Source organism: Alexandromys fortis, unplaced genomic scaffold, assembly GCF_014885135.2.
Source record: "Alexandromys fortis isolate MF-2015 unplaced genomic scaffold, M_Fortis_MF-2015_v1.1 scaffold_149, whole genome shotgun sequence".
Taxonomy (NCBI): domain Eukaryota; kingdom Metazoa; phylum Chordata; class Mammalia; order Rodentia; family Cricetidae; genus Alexandromys; species Alexandromys fortis.
In genome coordinates, this window is record NW_026068025.1 from 3709902 (window position 1) to 3728539 (window position 18638).

General features: G+C 49.6%; 1 protein-coding gene across 1 annotated transcript in view; it reads left to right on the forward strand.

Moving 5' to 3' along the window:
* Trpv2 (transient receptor potential cation channel subfamily V member 2) overlaps positions 1-17508 on the forward strand; it is a 22089-nt gene extending 4581 nt beyond the window's left edge. The window contains 13 exon segments of the mRNA XM_050163770.1: positions 1049-1182; positions 2728-3018; positions 4127-4425; positions 7811-7984; positions 8222-8377; positions 8981-9079; positions 9697-9767; positions 10193-10358; positions 11713-11779; positions 12578-12906; positions 13915-14042; positions 15028-15107; positions 16046-17508. Coding sequence (XP_050019727.1) covers positions 1049-1182; positions 2728-3018; positions 4127-4425; positions 7811-7984; positions 8222-8377; positions 8981-9079; positions 9697-9767; positions 10193-10358; positions 11713-11779; positions 12578-12906; positions 13915-14042; positions 15028-15107; positions 16046-16134 — 2083 coding nt within the window. The 3' untranslated portion in view covers positions 16135-17508.
* The last annotated feature ends 1130 nt before the right edge of the window (positions 17509-18638 follow it).

Below are 18638 nucleotides of genomic sequence, written 5' to 3' on the forward strand. Positions count from 1 at the left end.
AGCCCTGATTGCTCTTTGGGCTGATGAGGGAGGGGGACTTGATTGGGGGAGGGGGAGGGAAAGGGGAGGCGGAGGTGGGGAAGAGACAGAAATATTTAATAAATAAATAAATAAATAAAAAATAAAAAAAAAGAGAGGTTAAGTGACTTGTGGAGGAGATGGGGCCATCTCACTAAGCCACTGTCCCCATCACAAGACAACCCCAGAGCATGTCTGATGAGCCCCAGGAAGCCTCTTCTGGGCTCTGTGGAAGAGATTTCCCGGAAGTGCAGCTTCTCAGTAAAACCCTGGTCAGCTTATGCTATCCAGTGCTGGGTGACCAAGATAGTCTAACTCTGGGAAACATCTTGTCCGCCCAGCCAAGACCCTCTTTTGGGGTTTAGAGATAGGGCAGCATCCATGGCGCTCCAGTTCTGCACAGTGTGACTCTAGCTAAGTTACTTTACTTGTTTGCCTAACGGAGAGCCCGGTGGGTCAATGCCCGTAGGGCTGGAGTCAAGATGAGTTATTGCAGACTTCTAACCAGTGAGCAGCTATTGTCTCAGCTTTTTCACTGGTGCTGGCGATGAACCGAGGCCTCGTGCCAACCAGGCAGGCACTTTCCTGCTGAGCTCTGCCTCCATCATCCTTTCCACTTCATCCTCAAGGGCAGGGATGCAGGCAGCACAGCCTTTAGTTTGCAGGCACCTCACACAACGCTGTCCAGACCCATACCGACGTCTGAGGGTCGCTGTGAGGCATGGGAGCTGGATGACTCCTGCGGAATCACGAGTCTCTTCAGAGGTGATGCACTTAACGCCGAAAATTGCCCGAGATGAGTAGGGCCGCAGTATTGCGGCAGGGTAATGTCCAGACCGGTTTCTTCTCCTCTCCTAGAGCCTGAACTTTTGGAGCCCTAGGAAAGGCCTTCCAAAGAATTACTGTGTGACCCGAGGTGCAGGGCTAGTACTCCTAGAGTACTGACAATACTTCCGTGAAGGAGGAGGCTTCGTGCTGGAGGGGTTGTGGCCTTTCTCCAACATGAGTCACAAAAACACATTCTCCACAGCCAGCAGGACCCAAACCGGTTTGACCGCGACCGACTCTTCAGTGTGGTCTCCCGGGGTGTCCCCGAGGAGCTGGCTGGACTGTCAGAATACCTGTGCCGGACCAGCAAGTACCTCACTGACTCAGCGTACACAGGTAGCCCCTTACCCTTTGGTGGCCTTTATGCTCAGCGTCAGAGAGGCAGCTGTGCTGTTCTTGGGGTTGGAGAGACGGATGGCTCAGTGGTTGAGACCATCACTGACTGCTCTTCCAGAGGACCTGGCTTAGATTCCCAGTACTCCCGTGGAAGCTAACATCCATCTATAAAAGCAGTTCCTGGGGATCCGATGCCCTTTCCTGGCCTTCATGGGACTGCATGCACTATAAAATAAGCACTCGGGAGGCAGAGGCAGGCGGATCTCTGTGAGATCGAAGCCAGCCTGGTCTATAGAGCTAGTTCCAGGACAGCCAGGGCTACAAAGAGAAACCTGTCTCAAAAAACAACAAACAAACAAACAAACAAAACCAAATTGAAAAAAAAATATGTACTGTAAGAAGATTCAAATGGTAAAGAAATATGTAAGGCCAAGGGGGAAAAAAACTAGCCTGTCATCTTGAGCCACTGCGAATGGCTTGGCATCTTTTCAGAGTAACCCAGAAGGTTAGATACATAAAGAATTGCCACATGCAATAATGTGTAATATGCTACTCTCCTCCTCTGGATACATCTTATTTATTGATTTGGTTGTTGAGATGGGGGCTCACTAAGTAGCTCACGAGGCCAGCCTTGACTTAGCCTCCCGAGTGCCGCGAGGTGTGGGCCGCCACGCCTAGCTTCACGGGGCAGGTGATCTCCGTGGAGACTGACCGTCATTTCATAGAACAGTGCTTGTGTATGACTGCTCAGACTGCAGCCTGAGACCGCAGCTTGCTACGTGCTTGGCCCTCTGTGTGCTAAGCACTTTGATTATGTTATTCTCATAACTTTTCCTAATAACCCTAGGATATCTCCTTTCATCATAAAGGAAAATAGGTTAAAAGAGGCCATGGCACTTCCTGAAGGGGTCACAGTCCTTAAGTGAGGGAGCCACTTGCAAATTCTGCACTGGATTTTTTTTTTTTTAAATAAGGGTCTCATATAACCCAAGCTGGCCTCAGCTATGGAGGCTGAGGATGACCTGGTTTTCTGGTCTCGTCTCCACTTCCCAAGTGCTGGGATTACAGGCATGTGCTGCTGGAGCTCAGACCCAATGTCCTCAGACAGACAATGAATGTCACAGGGTCAGGTGTGGTGGCTCATGCCTTAAATCCCAGCACTTGGGAGGCAGAGACAGGTGAGTCTCTGTGAGTTCGAGGCCAGCCAGAACTAATAAAGTAAGACCCTGTGTCAAAACAAAACAACACACATACCACCACCACCACCAAAACTCCACACAGACAGTGTTGCATATGTATCGAATTACGTCTTAGAAACTTGGTGTTAAGGCAGAAATTGTACTCATGCCTGGTGGTATTTTAATGCCCATACTTTGGAGTCTTAATATCTTGTAGCCAAGTGTGTTCTCACCAGTTGCATAAAGCAGGGATCTTTTTCTATCCTCCCATGAAGTACTCTGGATCCTAGGTTTGCTGTACAAACTGACAGACGTCCAGCCTTGCTGGGTCTGAACATTGCCTGTGCTTCCCCCTCTCTCCTTGCAGAGGGCTCCACGGGGAAGACGTGCCTGATGAAGGCTGTGCTGAACCTTCAGGACGGGGTCAATGCCTGCATCCTGCCCCTGCTGCAGATCGACAGGAATTCTGGCAACCCTCAGCCCCTGGTCAATGCCCAGTGCACCGATGACTTCTATCGCGGACACAGTGCGCTGCACATTGCCATAGAGAAGAGGAGCCTGCCGTGCGTGAAGCTGCTGGTGGAGAACGGGGCAGATGTGCATGCCCGAGCCTGCGGCCGCTTCTTCCAGAAGCACCAAGGAACTTGTTTCTATTTTGGTGAGAGAGCTTTTCTTAGCCATGGTGAGACGCAGAATGCGTAAAGCTTTGTCCAAGGTCACGTGGTTGGCAGAGCTGGCACTGAACCCCAGTCTGTCTGCCTCTAACCAGACCAATTAAATCACAACTTGTTTAAAGAATGCTTAGCCTCCCCCCCCCCCTTTTGTGTTTTTGTTTGTTTTGGGTCAGGGTTTCTCTGTGGCTTTGGCTTTGGAGTCTGTCCTGGAACTAGCTCTTATAGACCAGGCTGGCCTCAAACTCACAGAGCTCCGCCTGCCTCTGCCTTCCAAGTGCTGGGATTAAGGCGTGCGCCACCACTGTCCAGCTCACTTAGTCCCCTTTAAGGCATGGAAACTCAGCACGTACCCACGTCCAGACAGGGGAGAGGATGGGCTGCAGGAACTGGATTGTGCCAAGACTGAGCATGTAGACTCAGGGTGTCTAACTCAGTGGTGGAGCATGTGGCTGGCATGCATGGGTTCCCCTTTTAAAATTATGGTCTATATCCTAATACTTGTTCATGTGTGTTCACGTGAGTGTGGGGGCCAGAAGTTGATTTTAGGTGCCTTTACCTCCTTCTCTGTCTTTTTTTTGTTGTTGTTATTGTTGTCACTATTGTTGTTTTGTGCTTCTTTTGAGACAGGGTTTCTCTGTGTAGCCCTGGCTGTCCTGGAACTTGCTTTGTGGACCATGATTGCCTCAAGTTCAGAGATCCACCTGCCTCTACCTCCCAAGTGCTGGGATTAAAGGTGACACCACATTCTACCGTGGCAGTCACTATAGCAAATGAACTACTGTCCCATCCCCCTGGGTTCCATTTTTAACACTCCCCCAAAATCATCCAAACAAATAAGTAAATAACAGCAAAAAAAACCCTGACCCACTACCACCGCTAAAAAAAAAAAAAAAAAAAACCAAAAACCTACTAAATCAATGAATCTGATCAAAAAGAATTCGCATTAAGGGGTAGTGAGTTGACTCTATCAAAGAAGAATGAAAGAGGCAAGTGGGGGGAGGGGCAGCCCTTTGTCTGCCTCTTAATCTTCCTGATCTGCAGGAAGAGTAGTGAGGTGGAAGCAGAAGCTCAAGCTTCCCTCTTGGTCTGCAGGCGAGCTACCTCTGTCGCTGGCTGCATGCACCAAGCAGTGGGATGTGGTGACCTACCTCCTGGAGAACCCACACCAGCCTGCCAGCCTGGAGGCCACTGATTCCCTAGGCAACACGGTCCTGCACGCGCTGGTCATGATTGCAGATAACTCGCCTGAGAACAGCGCGCTGGTGATCCACATGTACGATGGGCTTCTCCAAGTGGGGGTCCGCCTCTGCCCCACTGTGCAGCTGGAGGATATCTGCAACCACGAAGGCCTCACGCCCCTGAAGCTAGCTGCCAAAGAAGGCAAAATCGAGGTGAGTACTGCCCCTCCCTCTCCTGCCTCTCTCAGCTGCAGCAGAACCCGAGCAGACAATTCCTATAAGTATATAACACATTCCGGTTTCTCTCGTCCTGGGCCCTTCATTATCTCCCCCCTTTCCTGTCATCCCCTTACATTCCATTCTCACATTCAGTTCTTTTTGTTTTGTCTTGTTCAACTGAGTTGAAACCGGACCATCTGTGCGATTGCAGGTTTCAAACTATCCACTGGTACCCTGAAGGCTCACAGGGTGCCAATGACTACCTCTTCCCAAGAAACAACGTTTTACAAAAAGATTATTTTTATTTTATGTGCACAAGTATTTTGCCTGTATGTCCATCTGTGCACTGGGAGAATGTCTGGTGCCTGTGGAGGCCAAAAGAGGGTGCAATTACAGATGACTATAAACTATAACATGACTATATCATGTGGGTGCTGGGAACCGAACCTGGATCTTCTGGAGAAGCAGCAAGTGCTCGGAACCACTGAGTGATGGCTCCAGCATCTGGAAGATAGCTGTATTAGTTATTGCTCTGCTGCTGCAATAAAACACCAGGGTCAAGGTAGCTTAGAGAAGGAAGGGTTTATCTGGACTTAAATTTCCAGAGGCATGAGTCCATCCCCACCAGGGCAAGGAAGTATGCCAGCAGGCAAGCATGGTAGCTGGAATAGCAAGTCAAGAGCTCAACTGCCAAGTAGGAAAGAGAGAATGAAGTGGGAATGGCAACATAGCTTTCAAAGCTCAAAGCCCACCTACAGTGACATATGTCCTCCAGAAAGGCCACACCTCCTAAACCTACCCAAACAGCACCATCAACTTGGTAGGACCAAGTATTCAAACACCGTAGCCTCTAGGGGAAATTTTTATTCACGCTAACACAATCACCTATTTTCTAGATTTTGTATAATTTGCTATTCGATTTTGTGCAGATTTTATCCACTGTGACATTCACATTTTCCTCCACTGTGTGGTTGGGGCTGGAGAAATGGCTCAGCAGTGAAGAGCACTCGTTCTAGCAGAGGACCTGAGTTTGGTCTCCAGCCCAATAAATCTCAAAAAATCAAAATCAAAACAAAACAAAAGCATAAAAACAAAACATAACAAAAAGCCGGGTGGTGGTGGTGCATATGCCATTAATCCCAGCCCTTGGGAGGCAGAAATAGGTGGATCTCTGTGATTTCAAGGCCAGCCTGGTCTACAAGAGCTAGTTCCAGGACAGCTAGGCTGTTACACAGAGAAAACTTGTCTCAAAAAAACAAAACAGGGGCTAGAGAGATGGATCAGAGGTTAAGCATTGCCTCCTCTTCCAAAGGTCCTGAGTTCAATTCCCAGCAACCACATGGTGGCTCACAACCATCTATAATGGGGTCTGGTGCCCTCTTCTGGCCTGTAGGCATACACACAGACAGAATATTGTATACATAATAAACAAATAAATATTTAAAAAAACAAAACAACAACAACAAAATCCAAAAATCTTAAAAAATCATATATTGTATATAATAAATAGTGTTTTTAAATTGTTTATTTTCATATGTATGAGTATTTTGCCTGCATGGATTATCTGTACCACATGCATGCCTGGTGCCCCTGGAGGCCAGAAGAAGGTGTGAGTCCCCCTGAGACTGGCCTTATAGACAGCTGTGAGCTGCCATGTGGGTACTGGGACTTGAACCTGGGTCCTTATAAAGGAGCAGCCAGTGCTCTTAACTGCTGAGCCATTCCTCTGGCACCATTATTTTATATACTTGATACATATGTATATTAGTTACTTTCCATGTTGCTATACAAAACACCTGACAAAAAACACTTAAGGAAAGAAGGGTTTATTTGGCTCACACTTTGAGGGTGCTGGCCCCCATAGCAGGGAAGGCATGGCAGCGGGAACATGAGGCCACTGGTCACATCGTGCCTGCAGTCAGGACTTAGAGAGAGATGAACGCTGCTGTGAAGCTCGCTTTCTCCTTTCCATTCAGCCCGGGATCCCAGTTGTGGGACGGTGTCATCCACATGTAGAATGTGTCTTTCCATCTCTATTGACCTAATCTAGATAATTCATTACTCACATATATGCTCAGAGACCTGTCTCTTCATTGGTTCTAGATCCTGTTAAGAAGATTAGCCATCACAGTATGTAGCTTGTATTGTATGCTATATAGCAGCGTGATTATGTATATGTGATCATTATATTTAATATACCCATCTTTATCTTTTTTCAGACTTTTGCAATTTATTTTTTGTTTGCTTGCTTTGAAACAGGGTCTTAGCCTAAGTTGCCCTTGAACTCTATTTATGTACATTTATCCTGTGTGTACATAAATGTGAACACATGCCATAGCATGTATGTGGAATTTAGATGGTGACTTGCAGGGGGTGGTTCTCTTTTTCTACCATGTAGGTTTCAGGGATCAAACTACCTTTATCCCATTTAGCCATCTTGTCAGCCCTGGTCTTGAACTCTTGGTCCCTCGCCTTAGTCTCCCCAGTATTGGGATACAGGCATGCATCACATCATACCTGGCGCTGTTATTCTGTGTGTGTGAGTGGCTTGCCTGCAGAGGACAGAAGAGGGTATTGAATGGATACCCTAAAACTAGAGTTGTGGGTGATTGTGAACCACTATATGGGTATTGGGAACAGAATCAGGTCCTCTGTAAGACTAACAAGAGGTTTGAACCACTGAGTCATCTCTCCAACCCCTATGGTTTCATATTTAATGTCTGAAACTGTTTGGCTTGAAAGTACTTTTGGTAGAAAGAGTAAGTATTGGAGATGGAGAGATGGCTCAGAGGTTAAGAGCACTGCCTACTCTTCCAAAAGCCCTGAGTTCAATTCCCAGAAACCATATGGTGCTTCACAACCATCTGTAATGAAATCTGGTGCCCCCTTCTGGCCTGTAGGCAAACATGCAGGCAGAACACTATATATAATAAATCCTTGAAAAATTAAAAAAGGCAAAGTTCTATGGCCTTGTAAGTTGCTCCCTCATCTGCACCCTTCTTGTCCTCACTCCTCATGTGTGAGCAAAGACTTCTTAACCTGTTTTGGAGTAGGGACCCCACACACATGCAAAACTGGTGGTCTCTGATTTCAAGTGACCTCAAGTCCCCAGCTGGGATCTTTGTGCTATCCGAGGAGCTCAGAAATGAAATCCATGGAGGCAGGACTGGGGAAGAAAGAGTAAAGCTGCATGTCAGCCTACGCCTGTGTAGAAACGTAAACCCGACAATTCATCCCAGGTTGGGCAGACGGAAGAGCTGAAACAGGCTAGACCGTCTGTGCTCCGCAGGGGCTCACAGTGTTGCCCAGCAACAGGGGAGGGTGTTGCCCAGCAACAGGGAGGATGACTAGCAGGTGAGCTCATGTGACTGCCCTGTAGATTTTCAGGCACATTCTGCAGCGGGAGTTCTCAGGACTGTACCAGCCCCTTTCCAGAAAGTTTACAGAGTGGTGCTACGGTCCTGTCCGGGTATCACTGTACGATTTGTCCTCCGTGGACAGCTGGGAGAAGAACTCGGTGCTGGAAATCATTGCCTTTCACTGCAAGAGCCCGGTAAGCCCATGGTCTGCCTAGAGATTCTGGCAAAGGGCAAGCCCTCCTTCATGCCGCCGCCGTAGTACAGGGCAGCACCTTTCAGGGGTCCTGGGTCTGGAAACCCATTCCCCATTGCTCCTCTCCATCTCCCTTAGCCCTTGCATGAAGCCTGCCGTGAAGTGGGGGCTTGTCGTACCATCTAGCCAGCAGCGCCCGTCCCACATTGTGCTTTCGCTTCTCCCTCTCCCACCCCAGCACCGGCACCGCATGGTGGTTTTAGAGCCCCTGAACAAGCTTCTGCAGGAGAAATGGGAGCGGCTCATCCCGAGATTCTTCTTCAACTTCGCCTGTTACTTGGCCTACATGTTCATCTTCACCATTGTTGCCTACCACCAACCTTCCCTGGAGAAGGCAAGAACTGGGTGGGGCCATCCTGGGGCACCCCTGCTTGAAGCAACCCTGGGGTGAAAAGTGGAAGCATCCCCATCCTACCACAGCTGACACTGAGGGCTAGGCGGCCTGAGGGATAAGACCCTGAGCTCTTCTAGAAAGAGTCCCCCAGGGTAAAGACGGCAATAATAGCGAATTCTTCCTGAGTACTTGCCAGATGTGCGCCAGTAGTCTAAGTGGTCAGCATCTGTTGACTAATGACGGCTCACACCAACCTCTGGGGTGAAGGGCCGCCATTCTCAGTTTCCTGCCAAGGGAAGGGAGAGGCATAGAAAGGTTAAGTGTATTATCTGAGGTAATAAAAACTCTCAGTGATAGAGATGATCTGAGCCCAGAAAATATGGCTCCAAACCCAGTACTAATAACTGTTCTATGCTTCTAAGGGACTGGAATCAGGGCCTTTCCCCAGAGCCTGTGTCCTCTCTGATGCTCAGTGGCCTCTCCACAGCGCAGGCTCAGAATTATCTCTTAACCTAGAGGTCTTTGGATGGCTAGCCGTTGGGGATGGGCTAGACCCCATCTAGACCAAGACTCTAGGTCTGATGGGAGTGTCTGTCTCTTCAGACAGCTGTTCCCTCATCAAAAGCGACTTTTGGGGAGTCCATGCTGCTGCTGGGCCACATCCTGATTCTGCTTGGGGGTATTTACCTCTTACTGGGCCAGGTAAGGATACCTTCCTATTTCCCCTGCTGCCTATGAAGCTCCCAGTCAACTGAAGCAAGACAGGACTTTACAGGGTGTTAACTATACTCTCTTCACTGCTGGAGAAACAAACCCCCACACCGGCCAGGACCATCAGCCCAGGGGTGGCCCCACCCACAATGGACTGGGCCCTCCTCCATCAATCACTAGTTAAGAAAATGCCCTACACCAGCCTGGTCTACAGAGCTAGTTCCAGGACAGGCTCCAAAGCCACAGAGAAACCCTGTCTCGAAAAACCAAAAAAAAAAAAAAAAAAAAAAAAAAAAAAAAAGAAAAAGCCCTACATACAGGCTTGCCTGCCTACAGCTCGATCTTACGGAGGCATTTCCTTAGTTAGTGTTCCTTCCTCTCAGATGGCTCTGGCTTATGTCAAGCTGACATAAAACTGTCCAGTGCAAGCTACATATTGAGAGGGAGGGAGACAGGCTAATGATTTAGCCCCTGGGCTGGTGTTCACCAGGTTCCTAAACACTTGTGAAGCAAGTCGGGGGAGCTGCAATCCAGGCCACAGGGCCGTTCTGGCTGCACTCAGAACTGAAGAGCAAGGGTCACCCCCTCTGACCTCTCTCTCCCCACAGCTGTGGTACTTCTGGCGCCGCCGTCTGTTCATTTGGATCTCATTCATCGACAGCTACTTTGAAATCCTCTTGTACGTGAGTCTCCTTTCCTATACTGTCTCTGACGTCTGGGCGTGGCAGGTGTGGTAGAGAGCTCCAAGCTGGTTGTAGAGACCAGGACTCAAGACTCCAAGCTGTTCTAGGGGGCAAGGATGGGAGTGTGCACCAGACCTGAGAACCCTGGGTGTGGGTGAGCTTGGCTGGGCCCTTTCACGTCCCCATCTTTGTAGAACCTGTTTCCATGTAGTGTTCCAATTTTTGAAGACATTCTCTGATTCAGGTATCATTATTACAAGTGGGAAGCCCAGAGCATAAGTAAATAACTCACCCAGGGTGGAGGTCAGGCTATGACTGATCTAGCTCCAGACAGACGGAGTCCACCAGAGGTGGTAGAGGCAGTCAATGGTGGCTGCTGCCAAGTGGCCTCGAGGTTGATCCACATCTTGTCTTCTCCCAGCCTTGTCCAGGCTCTGCTCACAGTGCTGTCCCAGGTGCTGCGTTTCGTGGAGACTGAATGGTACCTGCCCCTGCTGGTGTCGTCCCTGGTGCTGGGCTGGCTGAACCTGCTTTACTACACACGTGGCTTCCAACACACAGGCATCTACAGTGTCATGATCCAGAAGGTGAGAGATGAGGGCGGGACCAAGTACATTTAGACTAGGGCGGCCTGGACACCACCTCCCAGTAGGACTCCTTTTGGCCCCATGAGGCAGGAGCTATCCTCGACAGCTAATCTGAGCAGGAGAGAGTTTGCCCAACACTACTGCAGGTGTAAGCGTGCATACCTGGATGTCTTAACACATCACATATGCAGATGCATATATATACGTTTGTTGGCAGGTGTCCACATAGGAACATGGGCATCTTTCATAAAGGAGCAGATCATATTCATATGCACTTAATCCATTTGTCTGAGTCTTGGGACATGAGGCCATCAACATCAGTCTGCACCCAATTCTTTCACAAGTGTTTAGGAGTGCCCACTGTGGTCCTGGCTCTGTCCTAAGCATTGGGGACACAGCAATGACAAAACAGAGTCCTTCCTCTTTTGACGCTGATGTTCCAGTGTGGGGAATGAAATTGCTAAGGAAACAGTCCAGGATGTTGCTGACTACAGAAGAAACACACAGGACAGTACCATGGAGAGGAACTGGGGCAGATGGTACTTTAGAGGGCTGGTGCGTAAAACTTTTTTTGTTGTTGTTGTTGTTGTTTTTGTTTTTCTCAAGACAAAACCCTTTCTAAAGAGGAATTTTTGTTTTGTTTTGTTGAAACAGCGTTTCTCTGTGTAGTCCTGGCTGTCCTGGAACTCGCTCTGTAGCCCAGGCTGGCTTCAAACTCACTGAGATCCTTCTGCTCCCCCCCCCCCCCCCCCCCCCCCCAGTGCTGGAATTAAAGCCGTGCACCACTACTGCCTGGCTGGGAGTGTTTAAGTTTTCTTTTTATACAATGTAGAGGATGGGACCAGGACCCTCATACAATCTAGCAAGCACTCTACCACTGAGGTAGACCCACAGTCGTTAGTGGTGACCTGGAAGAATGAGTCAGTCACCTCAGAGTGGAGGAGGAAGCATCCTCTTCAGAGGGAACAGTAAAAGGGAAGGCAAAGAGCCAGAACCAGCAGCGAGTGCTTGAGACAGCCAGGAGACAGCCATGCCAAGGAGCTCAAGTGTGGGGAGGGAGTAGGTGGCAGGAGGGTGCCTGGGGTTTTAAAATTCTGGTGAAAGAGGGACTGGAGAAATGGCTCAGCAGTTAGAATCAAAGTCAGGCTCACATGCCTGCGGGCAAGCACTTTCACCCACTTTCATCTGAGCTGGAGGCAGATTCTTTGAAAAGCTCCCGCAGCTCAGAATGACCTATGTTTGTGCAGACACAGTCTGTGAGAGGGAACCCGACTTGGGGGGGGGGGGAGGTTGGTATGCCGTATGCGTGGATCACTCACCCAGTCTTCCTTCCCCTTGGGCTTGTGTGTTCCAGGTCATTCTTCGCGACTTGCTCCGATTCCTGCTGGTCTACTTAGTCTTCCTTTTCGGCTTCGCTGTAGGTAAAGACTCTTCTAGCCGTTGAGCGTGTGTTCCTGTGCAGTGCCTGCATGTGTGCGCACGAGGGTCTGTGAATGTACGTGTATGCATGCAGAGAGACCTGAGCAGGATACAGGGTGTCTTCTGCTATTGTTCCCTGTCTTATTGCCTTGAGACAGCATCTCTTACTGAAATGGAAGCTTGCTGGTTTTTGATTAGCATGGTCAGGGAGTGCTAGGAATCTGCCTGTCTCTGTCCTATAATGCTGGGGTTATAGCCACGTATGACTTTAAAATTTTTAAATTACATTTATTTGTGTGTGTGTGTTGGGGGCGATCAGAAGACAACTTATGGGGAGGTGATTATTTTTCTTCCATCAAAAAAATGGGAATCGGGCTGGAGAGATGGCTCAGAGGTTAAAGATGCTGACTATTCTTCCAGAGGTCCTGAGTTCAAGTCCCAGCAACCACATGGTGGTTCACAACCATCTACAGTGAGATATGGTGCTCTTTTCTGGCCTGCAGTCATACATGGGGGCAACACATTGTATTGTATACATAATAAATAAAATCTTTAAAAAAATGGGAATCAAATACAGGTCATCAGATTTGGAGGCAAACACCCTAATTCCATGAGCCATCTTGCCAGCCTATGCCCAGCTTTTTGCCTGGGTGCTGGAGATTCAAACACAGGACCTCATGTTGGCAACACAAGCACCTTTACCCACTGAGCCATCTCCCCCGTCCAGATGCCCCTTCTTGCCCCTGCCCTGCAGCCTGCCTGCCTCCCAGACTGAGACCCTCCCTCTCCCTTACCCACAGCCCTCGTGAGCTTGAGCCGGGAGCCCCAAAGCCCTAAAGCCCCTGCCAGTAACAACGCCACAGTGACAGCACAGCCCATGGCGGGCCAGGAGGAAGAGGAGGTCCCTTACGGGGGCATTCTGGATGCTTCACTGGAGCTCTTCAAGTTCACTATCGGGATGGGCGAGCTGGCCTTCCAGGAGCAGCTGCGCTTTCGCGGGGTGGTGCTGCTGTTACTGTTGGCCTATGTTCTTCTCACCTAAGTCCTGCTGCTCAACATGCTCATTGCCCTCATGAGCGAGACCGTCAACAGTGTTGCCACTGACAGCTGGAGCATCTGGAAGCTGCAGGTACTGCCCGTGAGGCGCTCCTCTCTCACCCTTGGAACCCTGCTGAGGGCCCAGCACCCGGTCACACACGTGAGCTCAGCCCAGCCAGACCTACCTCTAGATTGCAGCCATTCATTGCATTGTAGGGTTGTTAAAAGGATCATATGAGCTCAGGAGTATGAAGCATTCGGGATAGTGCCTGGCACAATGAAGGTGCTCACTGAGTCAGTTATCACGATCCGTTGGCATTATTATGGAGACAAGAGTTTCATGATGTATCACTGATTGGCCTCCAACTCACAGCAACCCCCTACCTGAGGCTTGTGAGTGCAGGGGTGAGTCACCATGCCTGAATATCAGGTGTGTCTTGAATGCCTATACTGGTAGGGTTATGCAGGACAAGCCCCACAGAGAATAAGACAAAGGCCCCTCCTGAGCGCCACATATGTAAAATATAGTTAGACTGATGTGGGTGGAGGGGAGAGATTGGAGGACTGATATGACAACCCCCCACTACAGAAGCATCAGACGTGTCTTACTTGATGAGAGAAAGGCTGTGTAGGTTTTGGCCAGGGAGAGCCTTGCCCTGGAGGTTGGATTCCGCTGCCATGTTATTGCTGTCCTTGGGCCATTTCCTTCTTGAGCCTCAACTGCTGGCACCAGTGGGGTTTGGGATGCCCTGGCTGTGTGTGCGAGTGGGCATGCCTGTGAGAGAGGGGATATGATCTGGAGTCCGATGTGCAGAAGAACAAGTCACTGTTGAGTATTCCTTATGTGTATGCCACCAACCCGAGGTGTCTTTTCCTTAGTTTATAGATGGGGAAATTGACATTCTGAAAGGACTGGACTCTCATGCCCCACAAGAAACAGATATTGCAAGCTAGATTCCAGCTCACATGATATATATATAATATATATATATATTCATTTTTCATTCTGTAAAGTTCTGTGAGGGCATCTTTTTCCCTTGCTCTGGGCGCTTCTTTCTCCAGGCAGGATACCAGGACATTTTGTTTCCTTTGTCCCCAGAAAGCCATCTCTGTCTTGGAGATGGAGAATGGTTACTGGTGGTGCAGGAGGAAGAGGCATCGCTCAGGGAGGCTGCTGAAAGTCGGCACCAGATGGGAAGGTGTCCCTGATGAGCGCTGGTGCTTCAGGTGAGCAAAGTGGGCAGGACGGGGCGGGGCCTGGATAGCCCAGGAGACTGAGGAGAACCGAGTACTCTACCTGGGCAGGTAAGATCAGGGATGCTGGATCTAAGAGACACAGACCCCACTCCCTGGCCCCACTGCCGCTGCCTGTGTATTAACCTGTCTAACCCTGCCGTACCAGCGGTGTAAACTTAAAGTCCCTCCCCGGTGATTCCTGACTTCCTCTCAGGCCAAGAAGCCAGTACTCTGGGGTTACTGTGGCTACCCTCATCCATAGCTCTTCCAGTCTGATCTTGGAGCTATATCCCCTTCCATGGAAACCAAGCTTTTCAGTGTTCAGAGAAAAGGGAATTGTCATGACAGCGAATATGGTACCTAATGTCCGGTCACAGCCGACACCTTTACAGGCAGCAGCTGAGCAGGGGAGAAGATGAGGGCCGTATTCGTGACAAGCAGCCACAAAAGAGCCCAGAACCTGAAGCCCAAAAATACACCTGATCAGTCAGGTGGTGGTGGCGCACACCTGTAACCCCAGCAATTAGGAGGCAGAGGCAGGAGTATTTCAGTGAGTTCGAGACCAGCCTGGTCTACAAAGTGAGCTCCAGGACAGACAGCCAGGGCTACACAGAGAAACCCTGTCTCAAAAAACAAAAACAAACAACAAATGAACAAAAAGATGCACCTAATCTCGCTCCCTTGCCTCTGGTTGCTCTGAGAAACCCAGACACTGACAACAGTCGGAGAGAAGGGCACCTCTCCATCCACGTACACGTCTGACCCTAGGGGCTGTATGTCATCTGAGAGTCACAAGGACAGAACTTGTAGGATGTGGATGGACCAATGCCTTGTTAGAGAAAGGCAGAAACAAAGAAAACAAAACCATCTTCCTCATCGTATAGTCCGTGGGAGAAGGGAGATTAGCCCTCCCAAGGGCAAAGGCTGCTAGGCACTGCAAGCTTTCCCGAACTTAGAGCTGTTTTGTCAACTGCAGGGTGGAGGAGGTGAACTGGGCTGCGTGGGAGAAGACACTCCCCACCTTGTCTGAGGATCCGTCAGGGGCGAACAGCCCTGGTGAGTAGGCTTGGGACCAGCCCTTGCCCTGGTTCTTGTGAGCGTGTGCTGTGGGGTTGCAGGCAACACAGCCTTTGAGAGGCCAGGGTGGGACTCAGCCCTGCTGTGTGGCTGCTCCGCAGCTGTGCCCACACCTGCTTCTCCTGTAGGGACTGGTGCCTCAGTTCCTCTCTGTGGCAGGTGCCCTGCTGGCCTGTCAGGGGAAAGATTCTCAGCTTGCATGCAGTACGCTCTGCCTATCTGCCTCACTCTGGCCTCTCTGCTATCTTCTCTGTCCATCCCTCCTACCTGATCCTGACATCCTTGGCCTCTTGGACATCCCCTTACCTTTGCACCTCTGTACCCACTGCAAGGTGTCTCAGTAGCTACAACATGTACCTCCACCTTCAGACAAAGCTTTCTGCTTCAGGCCTGTCCCACTCCATTCTGGCTAATGTAGACAAGGGCTTCACAGGGCCCCCACTACACAGCCCCTGAAGGCGTGAATAGTCTTCAGCATGGAGCTCAAGGCCCACAGCTGTTGTTTGACTCATTCCTCAGGGTTCTGTCAACATGGTGGTCATTCACACAGTGGTACTCTTTGTTTTTTGTTTCCCTGACACCTTCTTGTCTCTCTGTGCTCTCCTCTTCTCAGGGTGTCCCTACCCACCCCAACACTAAAGAAGGGTTACCTCCTTTCCCTGTTCTTCAGTATGTCTCGGATCTTCTAGTTTCTGATAGAGCCTGTTGGCTCTGGGGGCATTTGCGTTCCTGTGGTGAGACCATGATTAGCCCGAGGAAGGGGTTCAGGAGATTCTGGTAGCAGGAACAAAGCAAGGAGGGGGGACTGCAGGATCGACTGTTATACTCAGAACATGGCAGGCTTTCTTGTTCCCCTGGCACCTACTGCTTGGGATGCACCAAGGGCAAAGCCACAGTGTTCCTCATTCTGTTCACAGGTTATGAAAAAAACCCAACCTCTAAACCTGGGAAGAGCCCCGCCACAGAGGAAGATCACCTGCCCCTCCAGGTCCTCCAGTCCCACTGATGGCCCAGACGCGGCAGAAGGCTGGCACGGCAGAGTAGGGAACCCTTCTGGCCACCCCCATGAGCTCTGAGGCTACTGAATTTTGGTGGAAATATATTTTTTTTGCATAACTAAGTGTTCTAGAAGTATTATTTGAACAAAATCACGGGGGCCTGGCACCTGGTGATATGTGCTTGTGTCTCTAAGTGCCCACCTGACTCGGGGGCTAGTCTGCTCAGAAACTTCACTGGCTGGCCACGCCTCAGTTCCAGCCCAGTCCTCTTACATGTGGCAGACTGAGAGTTGGGTGCGAATGAAGCCACTTTCCCACCTGGAGGACGACTATGTCTCTGCTAAGCGCTGGATTGTCACTCTTTCACACACCTGGGCTTCAGCTTCCCCCTCCCCCAATGACTCTTTGCAGGAAAGCCAGAGAGGCCTTCTTGAGACAGAAGACAGGCAAGTCACCTCTGAACTCTGAAAGCCCAAGAGAAGTATCCCCAGCCTTGCACGTTTTTTGCCGTGATTCCCAGACTCTCCCTCTCCCCCCTCCCCACACCTTATGCTTCTAGGGGAATTTGATGAAAAGTCCTTAGTACTTTCTCTTTATCATTCACGAAGCCTGAAGGGCCTCACATTTGACTTTGACTTAGTATTTGTAGATGTTTCTATGACTTGAAACTCCCAGAAGGAAGAGAGCAAGGGGAGAGCAGCCCCTATGCTAAAGATTCAAGGACAAATGACTTGTCTGAAATTGTCTTTCAAACCAGAGTAAAACGATTAAACGATCTTGTGCTATTCTTGGTTTCTTTGACCCCTCTCCCCCATGTCTGATTTAACAGTCTTGTGACTATCAAAACCTTACATCAACTATTCTTAGCAGAACACTAATTTCCACAAACCCAGAAGCTAAGAAGGACACTGGATAGCACCTGAAACCCACAGCAGACAGCGCCCTTCTTGCTGTAACCGGCCAACTGTGGTCCCTTCCAAATGACTCTCCTTGTTCCGTTACTAAAAACATGCATGAACCCACTTCCAAAATGGGACATGGTATTTGGGGAAACCTGAATCTGTGTTCTTGGTCGTGGAGCCCCACAACTTTAATCCCAGCCCTTGGGAGGCTGGGAGGCAGAGGCAGGCAAATCTCAGTGAGTTTGAGGCCAACCTGGTCTACAAATTGAGTCCCAGGACAGCCAGGGCTACACAGAGAAACCCTGTCTTGAAAAAAACAAAAAGTAAATAAATCCATATGAAGTGTATGCAATCACAGATGTGTGTGTTGCTGGTTGGAACATCTCATATACGATACATTTTGTATATAATATATCTCATATATAATAGTCCTATCGGACTGCACTGAGGTGTTTGGAGACAGGTTTTCACGCTGTAGGCCAGGTTGTTCTTGTATTTACAAGAAACTTACTCCAGCCTCCTGCACGCTAGGATTACAGGCTCATGTAACCCAGGCTGCCCTCAAACTGAAAAAGACCTTGAACTTCTGGTTCTGCTGCCTCTACATCCCCAGAACTTGGGAGTTTGCCACAATACCCAGTTTATGAAGTGCTGGGGATGGAACTAGGAACTAAGAACTTCATGTTTGCTATGTCCCCAACCCTTAAGAGACACCCGAACATGCTCGCATACTGATGGGATAGCATCAGCGGTTTTCTATTGCCCGGTAGATAAACCCGATGCAAAAGTCTCGAGTGAGAAGCAGAAAGGGCAGGGGACAACGAAAATAGACCCAACAAGACTTCCTCTTGACTATAATTCCCTAAGAAATGTGATGAGGGCTGTCTGCATAGGGTCTTGAGAGGTTCTGTGGATATGCTTTAACAGAAATGGGGCGCAGAGGGGGCTGGAGAGATGGCTCAGAGGTTAAAAGCATTGCCTGCTCTTCGAAAGGTCCTGAGTTCAATTCCTGGCAACCACATGGTGGCTCACAACCACCTGGAATGAGGTCTGGTGCCCTCTTCTGGCCTGCAGACATACAGAATATTGTATACATAATAAATAAATAAATATTAAAAATAAAATGGGGCGCAGAACGGCCCAAATCCTTAAGCGGCAGCTACTGTTTTTTTTTATTGTCTCTGAATGCAGTTTTGGGTATGATATCTCAGGCAGGCCCCGGAACAATGTCTTAACCCTCCAATCCCAGGTCCGCAGGCTCTCCACTACCCAATTAGATTATTTTGGCTCCCTTTTCCTTCCTCCTTTTTCTTTTGTTTTATTTTGAGTCAGGGATCACTAAATCACCTAGGCTGGCCTCAAATTCCTGCCTCAGACTCCTAAACAGTTGTGAATCCAGGCCTGCGCTGTCAGATCTAACTCCACAGGCGTTTTCAAAGCACTGAGAATTCGCAGAGCACGGCAGATCCAGAAACCCGCGTTTAAGCCTTCGCGCAGGCGCGCAGGACCTCGCTGCGCTCGTCACTACCCAGAATCCCCGGGGCGGCAGAGACCACTCACTCAACAGAAGGGGGGAGTCGTGGGTCGCGAGGAGGGCCTAGTGCACGGGG